The 19,632-nt window shown below is 40.9% G+C and overlaps 1 protein-coding gene across 1 annotated transcript in view; it reads right to left on the bottom strand.

Annotated features, from left to right (window-relative positions):
- Window positions 1-225: 225 nt before the first annotated feature.
- The window catches only part of frzb (frizzled related protein), a 29,028-nt gene continuing 9,621 nt past the window's right edge, over window positions 226-19,632 (bottom strand). Inside the window, exons 3-8 of the mRNA XM_085248853.1 lie at window positions 12,514-12,549; window positions 11,625-11,675; window positions 6,622-6,687; window positions 4,143-4,347; window positions 3,763-3,826; window positions 226-3,012 (exon numbers count right to left, since the gene is read on the bottom strand). Of these exons, the coding sequence (XP_085104979.1) occupies window positions 2,968-3,012; window positions 3,763-3,826; window positions 4,143-4,347; window positions 6,622-6,687; window positions 11,625-11,675; window positions 12,514-12,549 (467 nt within the window). The 3' untranslated portion in view covers window positions 226-2,967. The remainder of the gene's footprint in view (window positions 3,013-3,762; window positions 3,827-4,142; window positions 4,348-6,621; window positions 6,688-11,624; window positions 11,676-12,513; window positions 12,550-19,632) is intronic.

Below are 19,632 nucleotides of genomic sequence, written 5' to 3'. Positions count from 1 at the left end.
GCACGCACAGTGGCTAGTTCATGCGGCTACTGGTCTGCTTTGTTAAACTTTACTCCCATCAATAAGAAACACTGAAATTCTGAGAGTTCAGCTTTATTGCTTTTAATCTGGTGTAGTTCAAGGTGGTGAAGCCCTATATGAGCCTTTATGGTATGAATCAGCCTCAATTTTAAGGCCGATTTTTAAAACAAAACAAAAAAACCCCAAAAACAGACACACTCCAGCTTATCTTGTCTAAATGTTTAATGGTTCACACTGCTACGAGAAGTCCAGAATTCAACATATCAGGGTGTTAGTACAGAGTAGTGTGGCACTGAGTGTTAGTGTGTTTACATGAACAGAGTTACTGTGCGATAATGAGAATACTGTTTATCTGAGGCTGTGTTCAGACAGCAGCAGCAGCAAATTGCAGTTCAATTAAAAAAAAAAAGAAAAGAAAAAGACTTTGCTCACTGATCACATCTGTCAGAGTAGGGACAGCACAGGTGGGAATGGTAACAGTTTGGATGGCTGCTGTGACAACAACAACAAAAAAAGTTTTTCAAATGACTTTAAAAGTAGAGGTGATGCTCATACATTTTTCAGATGTAAGAGATTAACATCCAAGGAAAAGTCTGCAAAGCCTGCCATTCCTCTGAGAAGAAAACCACAAAACACACACACAAAAGGGAATGCTTAAGGCAAATGACGCCAACTTACCTTGGTCACACGACCAACAGTAGAGTATTTTTATTGTCAATCTGTGCAAAAGCCATTATTTTATATGCTTCATCATCATTATATCCATTCCCCAGATTTTGTGGCCAACCCAACAGCACATTATGTCAAGGTAATGCACTTCATGTGTGCTACATGTCAGTATATAGTATGTGAATATCATAATGGGAAAACGTTTTTACTTTGCCTCTTGCACAAAGTCAATGGCTGCGTCCACAGAGAACTCCAATAAAAGCCTAGAGTTTAGTCGCAATAAAAATAACGTGTTACAAAGTCCCTTTTTTAATATCTACCTACAATTTTAAACGAGAAATGTTAAAACTGGTTAACCATTCCGTTTTCTAACATTTCCAACATGATTTTTTTTTTTATTATATTTTTGGATTCTACTCAGTTAGCTTTGGATGATTCTCAGCTCAAGATAATCCTTATTTTTCTTGGCCTTGGTGCAGTCTATTTTAGCTCCCTTCGCATGCCATTCAAGATCACCTTCTTCTGATTGGCTGCCCTTCATAAATAGGTTTGGACATAATGTTGGTGGAGCTTTTGTGCTCCACAAGAGATATGTACCAATACAGGATCCATGTAATACAGATTAATATTACCGAATTTAAGAGAAATGCAACAAGCACACATTTAAGGACTTTTTGTCTGCCATCGTGTGTGTTTTCTGACTCGCGACTGTCATTTTATGAATTTATCACATATTCATAATTTTTTTTAGTCAAATGATGAAAGACCCCTTGCAAATATAAAAAAGGTTTTATGGCCCACAGTTGGCTTTCACATGTACTGAGATGTGTATGTAAATGTATGAATATTTTTGGTGCAGAACGTCCAGTTTTGGATATATCAGACATAGAAACATTGACACTACCAACACTACAGTTCTGACGAGGGTGACGCCATCAGCGTTTACATCCTGTCACGAGCAGACGCAGGCATCCTTATGCACGGTGATATGGTGGATTACATTTTATTTTGGGGTGAACTCTCTCTTTAAGTTACGGTCACATTCCTCTTCTATTTAAAATTTTACTTAGAAAAAAAAAAAGTCTTTATTGGTCACGGTGTGGGTCGCACAAATATAGTACTAATTTTTAACAGGTACCAAAACAGTAAATTCATGTTAGAATATGTTTGCTGGTCAAATTTGAGGGGAGAATAAACATTTGTTAAACAAAAGCATAATGGAACTGATGTCCTACATCTGCCCCCCACCCCCATAATGCCCACGTAAACCATCAGCCAACAAGAAATCATAATACTGAATGCCATATCAAAGCAGTAAGATTTTTGGTTTTATTCTTTACGTACAACTGCTTTAAAAAAACGGTTATAAAAAGCTTTACAAAATGTTTAAAAATGTGTTATTCATGTCTAACAAATTTGCAAAATGTGAATTTTACAGGCAATTTTAAAAAGGGCTTTTCTTTTATTTAAAACAGTGCCACACAGAGTTTTGATAATTTGTATCTCTTTATATGGTTGTTAGTCTTCAACTTGTTATCCATATCTTTGCAGTCATTTACTGTCTTTTTACACATCTATGTGACTGTTTTGAAGCTCTTTGCAGATTTTAAAGTTGGAATTTGCCAAAACAGAAGGCTGTGACCTGTGCTCATGAGGCCCATTCAGTAATCCATTGATAACTGGATCTAATGATATTCAGGAAAACAAGTTTCTGCTGCTTTCTACTCACACTGCTGTCTGAACAAAGCACAGATATCCACGTTTCATTTTCTTAGGAGCTCAGTGGAAGGCAGGTCATGGCTACAGATGTATTCAAAATGTCCAAGTCCAAATGGCTTTCGTATCATTCAAATGTTGTCCATCCCATCACCATGGTAACATGGCCAACATCCAGGATTGATAAAAACTGTAACCATGAAGAGGAGCTGTGTAGCCAACACAGCCACCGCAGGGGGAAAAAGTAAAAAATAAAAGTACATGGCTGCACGCAATTTTAAGCTCCTCCCTCTTAACTGAGTGCTTTAGGTGTACACACACACATACACACGAACACACACACACACGTATACACACACACGTACACACACACACACACACACACACACACACACACACACACACACACACACACTAATTGATGTTTGTGCAAAGGAAGTAAATGACAAAACTGACTTCAAACAGTGGCAGATGAAGAGATGAACTACATTCAGCTACAACAGCCTGTAATAGTGCAATATCTACACACACACGGTCACACGCACACAAAGTCGGAAGATCTCAGTGGCGACTCTGAATTCTCCTGTGCAGCATCTGGTTCCATCTCTGGACAGAAGGAAAGACAGAAAAGTGAAAGATGATCAGCCCCATCTTTGGAGACAATAAGCAACTAAAAATACAATCCCTAATAAAGATCCTTGGTTGCTGCTCTTCACCATTGGATTGATCACTATCGCTGTCAATGTTACTTTTCTAGAGAGGGTACTACAATCAATGTATTAGTCACTGATCGCAAAGTGTGACAGCATTGTAATCATTTATGCTCAAGCCTATGGCGACTAACTTGCTGCAATCTTCCCCTAAATGATACACGTTCAAAGAAAACAAAAAAGGTAGTAAAAACAGAAAACAAAGCAAAACATGAATCTTTGTTTTTAAAAGGTTTCAGCAGAGCTGTTCAGTTTTTCCAACTGTTGAAATCTCCCTCTAAGTCTCTGGGGAATCCCGATGCTCCTGCTCTGGTACATTTCAAACATTAACAACACTACAGTGCGCTGAGCAGTTTCGGTGCATGCTGCCATGTGCAATGACAATGATGGGCGCGTGTTTCACCACAGTCACAATGCCAAATCTTCAGAGTGTGAGAAAACAAGAGCTGCAAGCCTGTTCCAAAGAAAACTGATGATTTATTTTAAATTGCTGACTCAGTTTTGCCTGAGTAGTAATTTGCTCATAGTTGGCAGAAGATGGGGAAAAAAAAAGAAAAGAGTTGAGAGCAAAGGGTCTGAAACCAGTCAGCACTAGAGACTTTCTATTTTAACCCAAAACCAAAATCAGGTATATTTAACTACGCACCTTGACCTTCCTGCCAATTCTATCCTTCCACTTCTGAGCAATGGACCTGTCAATCAGGAGCAACCTGCAAAGACAAAATTTTAACAATGTTTGGCATAGTTTAACAGCTAGCAAAAGAAGAAACTAAAATATGACTTTTTTGAAAAAAAAAGGAAAAAAGTAACATTTGGCTGTGATCAGTAATTTATCACAATAGCACCCTGCAGAGCAAAGGGACAATCGGAAGCTGTCTCAGAAAGTCTGACAGCATACTGGTTCTACGAGTGAGATTTTTCTCTAGATAAAGCACGGGCCCAGTCTCAACAAGTTCTGGACTTCTATCTTACCAACTTCTTCTTGTCAATAACTATATTATCAGTTATATCTTCCACTGCCCATACTTTGAGGTTTCACCGTCCTCGTAGCCCATAATGATGTAATCTTCTCCAGGAGTCAGCTTAGGACACAGGCAGGAGGATGAGTAGTAGAGTGTCAGCGTCATCTTGGGAATGTTGACCAGAGAAGACTTGATCACCTCCTTCACGTCCACCACAGCAGTGGGCTCCAGACCGCGATTCCTCACGTCCTTGACCCTTGCTCTGATCACTGCAGAACAAAGGCACCAGCATGGAAACTGAATATGAGATATTCAGAAATTCCTCTTACCAATGCGCACCAACCCATAAAAACACACCCTTTTGTTATGTTTTTTTAAATTCCTGGTTTAAGTGTGAATCATTATTTAATTTTTCTTGGCCTAGTACCAGACCTTATTAAACACATGCATACCACATTTTACTCGTGAAAACTTTACTGGACAGCACAGCGTGGGTAAGGAAGCTAATGGCATTGAGCAATTTGTCCAAGTCAGCAAGCAAGAAACTCAAACACTGACTAATGAAGCCTGTCTGCCTGAAAAAAAAAAAATTAAACTCCGGGGAACTTGAGTTATGGAAGGTAGTTTGACTTTGGATATCAATGCTAATGCTGAGCTATCGTTTTTCTGCCTAATGTTGGCTAATGTGGCGCCAGTGTCCGGCAGCCTTGCCTCTGTCAGTGCGCCCCAGGGTGGCTGTGGCTACAATGTACCATCACCAGTGTGTGAATGTGTGTGTGAATGGGTGGATGACTGGATATGTAAAGCGCTTTGGGGTACTTCGGGACTAGTAAAGCTCTATATAAATACAGGCCATTTACAGGACATTTTACCAATGTTAGCTACTGTAATACTAGCATCAAAGCAACTGCAACCCATCTTACATTGGAATATAGCTACACTGTACAAATCTGGCTAAGTTATAGCTAGCTAGCTAACTGTATCATTTTTGCTAACATTATCACTAGCAAAATGCAAGTGGAGACAGTCATATAATGGTACAAATCAAAAGATATAAAACTGATATTTGCACTTTCTAAACAAATAACCAGCTCAGGGCAGTTAGACAGCTAGCTATGACTTGGGTAAGTTGACCTAAATGTTACAAAACTATTAAAGATACATTTAATATTATATATCAGGGGCTAACATGACCAGGACTCCAACTGGCATGTAGTATGCAACATATGTGGTGTTTGCATGTTGATGATATACAAGTTCCCAACTTTTCTGTTGTGCATTTTATTTTATTTAAAAAAAAAAAAAAAAGACTTGACATGCTCACATTAGAAAATCTCAAGCGCTGACACATGAGGCTAATAGAGAGACAGTCAAGAAACGGATCTTCCAAAAAGCCCTGTGGCCTATTTTTCACAATTAAAACGTGTTTATTAGACTTACTGATTACAAACCCGTCACTTCAAAAGTAAAATAAAAAATGTATATATTAATCATCCAGCAGCACCAGCCCAGAGCACGGAATTTGCTAAACTGTCATCCTAACAAAAACAAACCTATGCAGAAGTCTCAGGGTTAACATACCAAAGAATGCAACTAACGCAGAAAAACAGACATCACTGTAAAGCAAAAAAAAAAAAAAAAAAAAAAAAGAAGAAGAAAAAGAAAAAGAAAAAGGCCACTAAACGAGGAAATGGAAGCTACACAGATGGATGAGAAGTAAGCAGAACCAGCATGGCAGGTTGGATTCCAGTGTAATATCAGAATCAGTGTTAATTAGCAAAGGGAGAATGCAAGCAGTAAGATTTATAAAGACCACCTTGTGCACTCTGGCATGCTACCAGGTTTACTAAACTTCTCTGTTTCAATTATATCGGACGGTTTTGAAAGTGGGCTCTTGTTTAATGATTGCTTGGAAAAAAATAAAAATCTAAAAGCTTTCCCAAATGGATTTTGTGGCCAAAAGCATTAGTGAGGACCACATGGAAATCTCTGCTGGATTTGCCAAATCAAGCCTGCGTGCTGTATTCATCAGGAAAAGCCTTTCTGGCCTCAAGCATTTTTGTCTCCAATTTATTTCTAGTTGGAGCACAGAATTGTTGTACTTTTATATTCAGGGAGAAAATATCTGTGTACGAGGTTGTTAAAAACCTTCTTGCGGTTAAGGTATAAAGCAAGTCAAGTACTGATTTTACAGACTTGTGAAAAGGAACAATGGGATTACTCAGATCACATTACTTTAAAGACACTGGTTCATTATTAGTGTCACCAATAGCATCTGAGCATCAAATATGATACAAGATTAGCCACCTGATGAAAGCTAAACAACAAATGACACTCTCTCTCCATAATATAGGCTTTTCCAGGTACTAAACATGAAAAACAAGATCCCAAAATCATCTCAGAGCATCCGATCTGACTTGTATCTCAGTAAAATTATACACACATATATATGAAAATGTGACCTCAAATAAATTATGCATTTACATTAAGTGTAAAAAAGAAAATAAAAATAATACTTTAAACAAAAACTTCAGATGACTCACCATAGTTGTAGTTGTTCTTCTCATAGGTTCTCATATTCATTCTGACTGACTTACATCTGCATCTATCTATGGACACACAAATTACAACTTTTCAAATAAGCACTGACAAAGGAAAGTTTCTTCCAAGCTCCATCTTAAAAATCCACATTTCCCAGTTAAATTTGCAATGCCACATTTGAGTGAGCCAAGAAAGATCATCGTTGCAAGTTTAAATCCACTCAAGATTGTTGCTTGTCTGAGGGCATCTATGAATTTGGTTGTTCTTAAAACATGGACTGATATGACACATTCAAATTTGTTTACTTTCGTGGCCATTTGGACAGCACCCAGCATAGCTGTTGCCTCATGTTACCAATTTTTATACTTCCAATTGGCCAAATGTGGTCTGACTGTAACTATTAAGCTACACTCAGGGCCAAATATAAATATTATCAATACCACTGGTGCAGAATGATGTAAACTACACCAAAGGTCGGACAATATCTAATCTATCTGTGCTGGCCAAAGTTCTTGAAGCTCTTGTGTGTGAGCAGTTAAAGGAGTTTTTACACACCAATGCCATTTTATCTGAATATCAATCAGGCTTTAGGAAGAATCACAGTACTATCACAGCTGCAATTAGAGTGGTAAATGATATTACTATTGCACTTGATAAAAAACAACACTGTGCATCCCTTTTTATTGATTTGTCAAAAGCATTTGACACTGTTGATCACTGTATTTTAAAACTTAGACTCTTCCAGTCAGGACTCTCTGAGAGAGCAGTGGCATGGTTCTCAAACTACCTCAGTAACAGGACTCAGTGCATTAAATCTGACGGTCTATGTTCTGACTTTGTTACAGTGCACAATGGTGTGCCACAGGGTTCTGTATTAGGTCCCCTTCTATTTATCATTTACGTAAACAATCTTAGTCTACATGTGCCAGATGCAAACTTGCACTTCTATGCTGATGATACAGTTATTTACAGCTGTGGTTCAACTCTTGTCCAAGCCATTGACTCCTTGCAGAAAGCCTTTTCTGCTGTCCAGCACTCATTACTTCAGCTTAAACTTGTTCTCAACGCAGACAAAACAAAGCTCATGTTGTTTTCTAAATCAAGGAGACGAGCCCAAACAATCCCATCAGTAACCACTCTTGAAGGTAATAAAATAGAGTTGGTTCACACCTATAAATATCTGGGAATCTTAATTGATGACTCGCTTACCTTCAAACCACATGTAGAGAATCTTGTAAAAAACCTGAAGTTAAAATTGAGATTTTATTTTCAAAATAAGTTGTGTTTCTCTTTTAATACAAAGAAGCGGCTTGTTGCTGCAACATTCTTGCCTGTGCTGGATTATGGTGATATTCTACACTCAACAAAAATATAAACGCAACACCTTTGTTACTGCTCCCATTCCCCATGGGATGGATGTAGAGACCTAAAATTCATTCCAGATACACAATATAACCATCCCTCCCAAACAGTGGTCACAAATCAGTCCAAATGTGTGGTAGTGGGCACATCTGCCATATTGAGATAATCCATCCCACCTCACAGGTGTGCCACATCAGGATGCTGATCTGACATCATGAGTAGTGCACAGGTGTACCTCAGACTGCCCACAACAAAAGGCCACCCTGGAATGTGCAGTTTTGTCTCACAGCAAAATGCCACAGATGCCACAAGCAATGAGGGAGCGTGCAACTGGCATGCTGACAGCAGGAATGTCAACCAGATCTGTCGCCCGTGCATTGAATGTTGATTTCTCAACCATAAGCCGTCTCCACAGGCGTTTCAGAGAATATGGCAGCACATCCAACCGGCCTCACAACCGCAGACCTCGTGTAACCACACCAGCCCAGGACCTCCACATCCAGCAGGTTCACCTCCAAGATCGTCTGAGACCAGCCACCCAGACAGCTGCTGGAACAATTGGTTTGCACAACCAAACAATTTCTGCAAAAACTGTCAGAAACCGTCTCAGGGACGCTCAACTGCATGCCCGTCGTCCTCATCGGGGTCTTGACCTGACTCCAGCTCGTCGCCGTAACAGACTTGTGTGGGCAAATGCTCACATTCGATGGCGTCTGGCACGTTGGAGAGGTGTGCGCTTCACAGATGAATCATGGTTCACATTGTTCAGGGCAGATGGCAGCTGAGAATGTCCCAGTTCTTGCATGGCCAGCATACTCACCGGACATGTCACCCATTGAGCATGTTCGGGATGTGCTTGACCGGCGTATACGACAGCGTGTACCAGTTCCCACGAATATCCAACAACCTCGCACAGCCATTGAAGTGGAGTGGACCAACATTCCACAGGCCACAATTGACAATCTGATAGACTCCATGCGACGATGTGTTGCACTGCATGAGGCAAATGGTGGTCACACCAGATACTGACCGGTTCTGGGTCCCCAGACCCCCAATAGCACAAAAAACTGCACATTCCAGGGTGGCCTTTTGTTGTGGGCAGTCTGAGGTACACCTGTGCACTACTCATGATGTCAGATCAGCATCCTGATGTGGCACACCTGTGAGGTGGGATGGATTATCTCAATATGGCAGATGTGCCCACTACCACACATTTGGACTGATTTGTGACCACTGTTTGGGAGGGATGGTTATATTGTGTATCTGGAATGAATTTTAGGTCTCTACATCCATCCCATGGGGAATGGGAGCAGTAACAAAGGTGTTGCGTTTATATTTTTGTTGAGTGTATACAGTGGGGCAAAAAAGTATTTAGTCAGCCACCGATTGTGCAAGTTCCCCCACTTAAAATGATGACAGAGGTCAGTAATTTGCACCAGAGGTACACTTCAACTGTGAGAGTCAGAATGTGAAAAAAAAATCCATGAATTCACATGGTAGGATTTGTAAATAATTTATACGTAAATTAGGGTGGAAAATAAGTATTTGGTCACCTCAAACAAGGAAAATCTCTGGCTCTCACAGACCTGTAACGTCTTCTGTAAGAAGCTTTTCTGTCCCCCACTCGTTACCTGTATGAATGGCACCTGTTTGAACTCATCATCTGTATAAAAGACACCTGTCCACAGCCTCAAACAGTCAGACTCCAAACTCCGCCATGGCCAAGACCAAAGAGTTTTCGAAGGACACCAGGAAAAGTATTGTAGACCTGCACCAGACTGGGAAGAGTGAATCTACAATAGGCACGCAGCTTGGTGTGAAAAAATCAACTGTGGGAGCAATCATCAGAAAATGGAAGACATACAAGACCACTGATAATCTCCCTCGATCTGGGGCTCCACGCAAGATCTCATCCCGTGGGGTCAAAATGATCATGAGAACGGTGAGCAAAGATCCCAGAACCACACGGGGGGACCTGGTGAATGACCTGCAGAGAGCTGGGACCAAAGTAACAAAGGTCACCATCAGTAACACACTACAACGGCAGGGAATCAAATCCCGCAGTGCCAGACGTGTTCCGCTGCTGAAGCCAGTGCATGTCCAGGCCCGTCTGAAGTTTGCCAGAGAGCACATGGATGATACAGCAGAGGATTGGGAGAATGTCATGTGGTCAGATGAAACCAAAGTAGAACTTTTTGGTATAAACTCAACTCGTCGTGTTTGGAGGAAGAAGAATACTGAGTTGCATCCCAAGAACACCATACCTACTGTGAAGCATGGGGGTGGGGCTGTTTTTCTGCCAAGGGGACAGGACGACTGATCCGTGTTAAGGACAGAATGAATGGGGCCATGTATCGTGAGATTTTGAGCCAAAACCTCCTTCCATCAGTGAGAACTTTGAAGATGAAACGAGGCTGGGTCTTCCAACATGACAATGATCCAAAACACACCGCCCGGGCAACAAAGGAGTGGCTCCGTAAGAAGCATTTGAAAGTCCTGGAGTGGCCTAGCCAGTCTCCAGACCTCGACCCCATAGAAAATCTGTGGCGGGAGTTGAAAGTCCGTGTTGCTCGGCGACAGCCCCAAAACATCACTGCTCTCAAGAAGATCTGCATGGAGGAATGGGCCAAAATACCAGCTACTGTGTGTGCAAACCTGGTAAAGACCTATAGTAAACGTTTGACCTCTGTTATTGCCAACAAAGGTTATGTTACAAAGTATTGAGTTGTATTTTTGTTATTGACCAAATACTTATTTTCCACCCTGATTTAAGAATAAATTCTTTACAAATCCTACCATGTGGATTCATGGATTTTTTTTTCACATTCTGTCTCTCACAGTTGAAGTGTACCTCTGGTGCAAATTACTGACCTCTGTCATCATTTTAGGTGGGGGAACTTGCACAATCGGTGGCTGACTAAATACTTTTTTGCCCCACTGTATATGAATGCTTCTGCTCAATGTCTTCGAATGGTTGATTCTGTGTATCATGCTTCTCTGAGGTTCATCACTAACTGTACCAGACTCACCACTGTGAGTTATACTCTCAGGTAGGATGGCCTGCTTTGGTAAGTCGGAGGAACTCTCATTTATACAGTTTTATATATAAGGCGATACTTGGGTTGCTGCCTTCTTATCTATGTTCCCTGCTTGTAATGAAACATGCTGGTCGGTATTCTCTTCATCCGCATGGCTACTTGTTGCTTTCTGTTCCATTTGCCCGAACTGAACTTGGTAAAAGAGCTTTTGTCCATTTAGCGCCCTTGGCCTGGAACAAACTGCAGAAGGAATGGAAAATGACTGAATTCATTTCATTAAGTGCTTTTAAGTCTAAACTACGAATCCTTGAGGCCAAGTCCATAACATGTAACTGTTTCAATTAGATTGATTGTCATTTTAACTGACTTTTTTATTTTTATTTGAATTTTATTGAATTTTATTTATTTTTTTATTTGTATTCTTTCACTTATTGTTGCATGTGTGTTGTTGCTGCCTGTGTTTGAGTAATTTCTGTAATTCTGAGACACCTGCTGCTGCCTATCTTGGCCAGGTCTCCCTTGAAAAAGAGGTTTTTAATCTCAATGGGATCTTCCTGGTTAAATAAAGGTTAATAAATAAATAAATAACATTAGACAGAAGTTACCTCCATCTGGTCCTCTGCAGTGAAAGTCCATTGAGAAGTCTGGACTGGATTCTGTCAGGGGAATCAAACCCAGGAAAGACACGCTTTTTAGTAAAGTATTTTAACAGGTTCATAGTTAATTCATACCAGTGGTTTTCAAACTTTTGGGGTGGGACACAGAGATCTAGATCCCATTGTGCTGACCTTTTACCCATGTTGAACTAATTTTAAAATTGGTGTGTCAGATTTTCCAGCTTCTGAGGTGCGGCAGAAAACGTTTGACAACTACTGACATCGGGTAGTCTAGTGGTCAGAAAAAAAATGCAGTCGTTTCCACACACACACACACACACACACACACACACACACACACACACACACACACACACACACACACACACACACACACACACACACACACACACACACCAATTCATCACCGTTTGGTGTAATCTGGTTGTGAGGCCTCAAGGTCAGTTTTATTTTCTACTTTAGCCAACTTGAGGTTTTGAAACTTGATGTGATGAACGAGGGGTGGATCAGACAGAAATCGAGGGTGACAGCTGAACTCTTTAACACAAGCAGTCATTGACTAATGATCATATCCTGGATAATGCTGGATGTAATACTGACATGATGAATGAAATTTTTTTTTTATAACATTTAGTAAAGATTTTATTCAATAATGACCCAGAATGAGACTGTGAGCCCCAAAACCCAAGTGTTTACAGATATAAGGGTCATTTTCACAGATTTCATAAGACTAGATGTTTTGGGGTTTTTTTGCAACCCTCAGGTGTTGCCCACTACTGACCATCCTGTAGGCTTAAGGCTTTGCTTTTTAGGCCCTGGAAGATATTTTACATACAGACCATGTTAAGAAAATGGAAATGTTAAGGTTTAGCCTTACCTGGGTTACACCTGGCTGGGTCCTGGTGGTATGGATCTATGGATCAGAAAGATGGCAGTCAGAAATGAAAGAAACTTGTTCTTTTGGTTCGTGATTAAAAATGGTGGTCTTATCGGAATACAACTCAAACAGGTGGATCATTGAGCAGTGTCAGTAATGCACAAACTGCACAGAACAGTCATTATGACTTTGATATTCACTACTTCACCCCCAAGCAGAGAGGTTTCTTTCTGTTAAAAAGGGAGTTTTTCCTTTTGTGTGTGTGTTTTAGAAGCATCATAATTTTGTTAATGTTGCTTCAGAACCAACAGGGGAAGTTTACTTTCAAAAGCTTTTGAGAAAGCACTGAAAGACAGTTTGGATTTTAATGAACCTTTTCACAAAAGTATATTTTTATGAAACTGAAAAAAAAAAAATAGAAATTGTAAAAACAATGACAATAACAACAACTATTATTATGACGATGACAACTTTATACCTAAACCTAAGTCATCATTACCCCATTGGTTGTCACATGACATGAACTGCAGTTTGAATGTCCATCTCAGTCCGCTTCCTACACCGACTTTGTTGCACATTATCGTCTCTCATCGACTTTCTAAAGCTGTTGTGGGAGCAGATTTTGGTCTTTTTTGCCTAGTTGCAAAGCTATGACATCACCACAATGTGATTAGTCAGTTGCAATAAAAGCTCCAAGAGCAACATTATTTATAGTGTATGAATACCAACAGCATTGCATATATCCTCAAGCCTTAACCTTTTAACCAAGGCACCGTCGACTAAAGTGAATAGCCCTCAGTTTGTTTTGCTTACCCTTTGAGTCAGACATCTGTTACATGTGTAAAGCGAAATTTCCTCCCTTTACACAGAAAGAAGCCAGTAGAGGTTGCTTCAAGTAGGGGGTTTTGTAGTGATATTCAACTGGAAGAAGAGGCTGGAAATTTGCGTCCCACCTGACCAGAAAAATATTTTCAACAAGAAGCTTGTGATCACTGTTACCATTGTGATCTGGACCTGGGCAAAATGGATGGTTAGACTGTCCTGGAGGTTGTGGGAAAAGGTCCAGAAGGAGGGAAAATTAACTTTGGAGATATGTGGGACTTTGGATTTCTTTATTATTATCATTTTTTTATTTATAAATGCTGCCTCCTGCAAGGTACATACGGGCAGCACCCTTCTATAAACCAAACTGAACATTTTCATCCATCTATCTCATCAGAAAGAGCAACTGTGGAAAACGTCAATGTTTCAGAAACTTCCAAAGTTGCTCTGTAAAAACAGGCTTTAGCCTTGGCATCTGTATCGATAAGCCAGGTTCTTAATACAGACCTGAGATGCTACAATAACTTTCTATCTGCAGGGTTTCTGCACCCCCCAAACAAACAAACAAACAAAAAAAAACCCAACAAGGTTATTTGGCCAGTCATTTTTTTTTCCTCCTTTTCCCCCTGATATTGTAAAAACTAGATCATTATGGCAGATTAGCACATTAGCCTGTGGTGTGGCATTTAACTGCTCTGGAGGAGGTGAACTTAAAGAGATCAGACTTAAAAACTGCCTGAATGCCTTAGCCAGATTGGCCAGACAACTGCCAATACAGAGATATGTATTGCAGTTACCAATTTTTTACAGTTTACAGTTCTGCACAGAAAGTATGCCACCCTGGCGGCTGCTGTGCTACATCTATATAAGTCTACAGGGAGTGCAGAATTATTAGGCAAGTTGTATTTTTGAGGAATAATTTTATTATTGAACAACAACCATGTTCTCAATGAACCCAAAAAACTCATTAATATCAAAGCTGAATGTTTTTGGAAGTAGTTTTTAGTTTGTTTTTAGTTTTAGCTATTTTAGGGGGATATCTGTGTTTGCAGGTGACTATTACTGTGCATAATTATTAGGCAACTTAACAAAAAACAAATATACCTGTATACCCATTTCAATTATTTATTTTTACCAGTGAAACCAATATAACATCTCCACATTCACAAATATACATTTCTGACATGCAAAAACAAAACAAAAACAAATCAGTGACCAATATAGCCACCTTTCTTTGCAAGGACACTCAAAAGCCTGCCATCCATGGATTCTGTCAGTGTTTTGATCTGTTCACCATCAACATTGCGTGCAGCAGCAACCACAGCCTCCCAGACACTGTTCAGAGAGGTGTACTGTTTTCCCTCCTTGTAAATCTCAACCCGAAAAGGCCCCACAAGCTCATCTTTGATGATACCAGCCCAAACCAGTACTCCACCTCCACCTTGCTGGCGTCTGAGTGGGACTGGAGCTCTCTGCCCTTTACCAATCCAGCCACGGGCCCATCCATCTGGCCCATCAAGACTCACTCTCATTTCATCAGTCCATAAAACCTTAGAAAAACCAGTCTTGAGATATTTCTTGGCCCAGTCTTGACGTTTCAGCTTGTGTGTCTTGTTCAGTGGTGGTCGTCTTTCAGCCTTTCTTACCTTGGCCATGTCTCTGAGTATTGCACACCTTGTGCTTTTGGGCACTCCAGTGATGTTGCAGCTCTGAAATATGGCCAAACTGCTGGCAAGTGGCATCTTGGCAGCTGCACGCTTGACTTTTCTCAGTTCATGGGCAGTTATTTTGCGCCTTGGTTTTTCCACACGCTTCTTGCGACCCTGTTGACTATTTTGAATGAAACGCTTGATTGTTCGATGATCACGCTTCAGAAGCTTTGCAATTTTGAGACTGCTGCATCCCTCTGCAAGATATCTCACTATTTTTGACTTTTCTGAGCCTGTCAAGTCCTTCTTTTGACCCATTTTGCCAAAGGAAAGGACGTTGCCTAATAATTATGCACACCTGATATAGGGTGTTGATGTCATTAGACCACACCCCTTCTCATTACAGCGATGCACATCACCTAATATGCTTAATTGGTAGTAGGCTTTCAAGCCTATACAGCTTGGAGTAAGACAACATGCATGTAGACGACGCCATCAACATGGCTCTACACTTCATCCTGCAGCATCTGGACTCCCCAGGAACCTACGCCAGGATCCTGTTTGTGGACTTCAGCTCTGCCTTCAACACCATCCTTCCAGACCATCTCCGAGACAAGCTTTCCCAGATGAATGTGCCTGATCCCATCTGCCGGTGGATCACTGACTTCCTGACGGACAGGAAGCAGCATGTGAGGCTGGGAAAGAATGTCTCGGACTCCCGGACCATCAGCACCGGCTCCCCTCAGGGCTGTGTTCTTTCTCCTCTGCTCTTCTCCCTGTACACCAACTGCTGCACCTCCACCCACCAGTCTGTCAAGCTAATCAAGTTTGCAGATGACACCACCGTTATTGGACTCATCTCGGATGGGGACGAGTCTGCCTACAGGAGGGAGGTTGAACGTCTGGTGTCCTGGTGCAGCCACAACAACCTGGTGCTGAATGCCCAGAAGACAGTGGAGATTATTGTGGACTTCAGGAAGCACACAGCCCCACTCCCCCCCATCATCCTGACTGACACCCCCATCACCTCTGTGGACTCATTCCGCTTCCTGGGTACCACCATCACCCAGGACCTGAAGTGGGAGCCCACCATCACCTCCGTCATCAAGAAAGCCCAGCAGAGGATGTACTTCCTGAGGCAGCTGAAGAAATTCAACCTGCCAACACGGACGATGATGCAGTTCTACACTGCAATCATCGAGTCCATCCTCACCTCCTCCATCACCGTGTGGTACGCTGGAGCCACTATCAGGGACAAACAGAGACTGCAGCGTGTTGTGCGCTCTGCTGAGAAGGTGATTGGCTGCAGACTCCCATCTTTGCAGGACCTGTACACCTCCAGGACATTGCGGCGTGCAGCTCGGATCTCAGCTGACCCTTCTCACCCTGGACACAGTCTGTTTGACCTGCTCCCCTCAGGCAGGAGGCTCCGGTCCATTCGCACCAGAACCTCTCGCCATAAGAACAGTTTCTTCCCCTCTGCTGTTGGACACATGAACAATAACCATATGACTGTACCCGCCACTAACACGTGACCCTACGCTGTGTCACTGCATCATTCTATGTTTGGCACTGATCACCACCTGCACTCATGTATATATCTTTCAACGTAGCACTCTTAATTCTTATTCTCATGTATATATCTCATGTATATCTCATGCACATATCTTTCCACGTAGCACTTTTAATTCTTATCCCTACTTTTATTTTTTTCCATGTCTATTTAAGTGATATTTATGACAGCATGTTTGCACTGAAGCACCGCAGCAATTTCCTAATGTTGTAAACCTGCTCAACATTTGGCAATAAACCCCTTTCTGATTCTGATTCTGATGAAGAGGATGATGTGGACAAAATACTCATTTGCCTAATAATTCTGCACTCCCTGTATATGAACCACCTTTTTAAGCTCACATCACAGAATCTCAATCAGATTCAGGTCAAGACATTGACTAGGCCACTCCATAATCTTAGTTTTGTGTTTCTTAAGCCATTCAGAGGTGGACCTTCTGCTCCTTTAGGATGTTTTGGTAGACGGCATTGTTTTATTTACCACAACAAGTCTACCAAGTCCTGAGGCAGCAAAACAGCCTCAGACCATCACACCATGACCACCAAATTTTACTGTTGGTATGTTGTTCTTTTTCTGAAATGCTCTGTTACTTTTTTACGCCAGATGTAATGGGACAGACACCTTCCAAAAAGTTAAACTTTTGTCTCGTCAGTCCACAGAGGAATTTCTCAAGATGTTTTCTGGCATAGCTGAGACAAGCTCCTTTGCTCAGCAGTGGCTTTCGTCTTGGAACTCTCCCACACAGGCAATTTTTGCCCAGTCTCTATCTTATGGTGGAATCATGAACGCTGACATTTACTGAGACAAGTGAGGCCTGCAGGTCTTTGGATGCTGTTCTGGGGTCTTCTGTGACCTATTGGATGAGTTGCTGCTGCTGCACACTTTTTCACATTAATAATAAACACCTTAATTTAGAAACTGCATTTTGTGCTTTCTTATGTCATCATTGTCTAATATCTAAATGTGTTTGATGATCTGAAACATTTAAGTGTGACAAACATACAAAAAAAATCTGGAAGGGGGCAAATACCTTTCCACACCACTTTATGTGCAGCTCTACCGAAAAATCAATAGAGGATAGGGAAAAGAGCTATGTGGGGTGGCATCCAATCACGGGAAAAGCATAATACACTGATAATGACCTGGGAATTAGCTTTATGGTACAAGTCTCTGTTCTCCTGCATCCATGTACCTCTAGGCGTGCAAAGGTAACTGGGGTTGTGAGCTGGTGTTTCAATACACTGAAAAACTGCAGCTGCTTCTAGTTGTAGACATACTTCTGTAAAGCAACATGCAGACCAGAGTCCCACAGAAAATCACTGGAATGACTTAAATGATTCACCCCGACAGAACCTCAGCAAACCAACAAATTACACCAAGGGAAAATCCCAAAGCCCCGCTGAGCCAAGCCAAGCTGGGGCAGAACAGAGATATGTGGGTGTATCGTTATGGAGGTCAAGGGGATTGAGATGAAGGTTTTTTCTGGACCTGCTGGTCCTGGATCTGTTTGAAGGAGCAGAGGACAGTGAGGGTTTTATTGAGTGTAAAATGAGTGGGCCTCCTGTATCAAGGAGCTCTTTGAGAAAGTCTGTGGGAGTGAAGTTGGACAGGGAATGACTCATGTTATCTGAGAGGGAGCAGAAACAAACTGCTGAGAGTAGTATAGCATGATAGAAAACACTGATATATACTAAAAATTGCAGTGAGCGATCCTCGTCGGAGTTAGCCTCCATGTTGAGACTCTCGGGAGGAAAAAAAGAAAGAGTGCAGTTCATACCATTTAAGATGTCACTGGTTTTACTATGCAAGAACTGGAGTACGAGTCATTTTCATGTTGTCATAATTCACTCTTAAAGATATCATACATGGTATTATTTATGTGGATCACCTTTGCTATGGTTATTGCCAATGTATATATATTGTACTATTGTAAACCTACAATAACATGGAGAAACCCCAACAATCAGATGAACCCCTTATGAATAAACACTTTGGTGACAGTAGAAGACAAAACTCCCTTTTATCAGGAAGAAACCTCCAGCAGAACCAGCCACATCTGCTGGTCATGGAACATAGCTGCTCTTTATGGCACTTATGTCACTAATCTGCAGAGTCATTTTGTTACTTAATTACACATTCAAAATCAAAAGTTGTGTTGAAATTGACAGAATTCCTAAAAATATCCTGAAACTATGTTAAATAATGAAAACCCAATGTTTTAAATTAAACTCAAATGCTACAAATCTGTGAGACTGAAAAACGCTTGTGTTTAATAGCAATGAAGGGCCATCACGTGAACAAGCTCCCTCTTTGTCTTCACAAAGAAAAATATTTGCTCTTTTTGATTCAGAAAAATCTCAATAGTGAAGCAATATCTGTATTCTGAGGAGACACTCAGAATATCTTTGGTGAAAAGGCTAACCTTCCAATGCAGATAGTCCTTTCATTACTACAGACACTATGAAAGACGGACATAGCTTTCAGGTCTGAAAAATAGAAACCAATGCAAAGCAATTTAAATCTGTCTTCTTTTCTACAAGGGTCGGTGTTTTAGAAATCTGCAGGAAAATTGGCATCAGCCCTGACCTGTATGAACACTTTTCTGAGTTTATGGTTTGAGTCTCTCATTCTGAGTGATATGGAATAAAACGTCATGTCCACTTTGTAATTTTGGTCATTCTAAGTGTTGGAAAGGCAGGATTATCAAAGTCACCCCTTTCTTATCACATCTGGTCTCAAAATACTAAAAAGGCAATGGCAGAAGCAATCAGGGGCTCATGTTACTGTAGCTACATCCATCTTTCACAGTCTTTGGTCATGCTGACAGACACTGGTATGTGGTATTAGTAAGAGGTTAGAGCCTGCTACATTTTACTTCAGTGGTCAAATACATGAATTAAACAGTGTCTGGCTTCAAATAATCATCTTATGAACTTTTTATTCACAAGCTGATGTTCACTGTCCAAAAAGCTTAATAAAGATTACATTTTAAATTTGAATCAATCATTTGGTCATGCTCACTCACACCTTCATTCAGGACCTCTAAAAAGGAGCTGATTTTAAAGTTTTTTTTAT

The sequence above is a fragment of the Mchenga conophoros genome, linkage group LG16 (assembly GCF_057382185.1).
Source record: "Mchenga conophoros isolate Kocher_MC1m ecotype Shallow Benthic linkage group LG16, M_conophoros_male_GT1.1, whole genome shotgun sequence".
In the NCBI taxonomy this organism is placed as follows: domain Eukaryota; kingdom Metazoa; phylum Chordata; class Actinopteri; order Cichliformes; family Cichlidae; genus Mchenga; species Mchenga conophoros.
The sequence above is the reverse complement of the archived record's forward strand: the minus strand, read 5'-3'. Positions and strand labels throughout refer to the sequence as shown.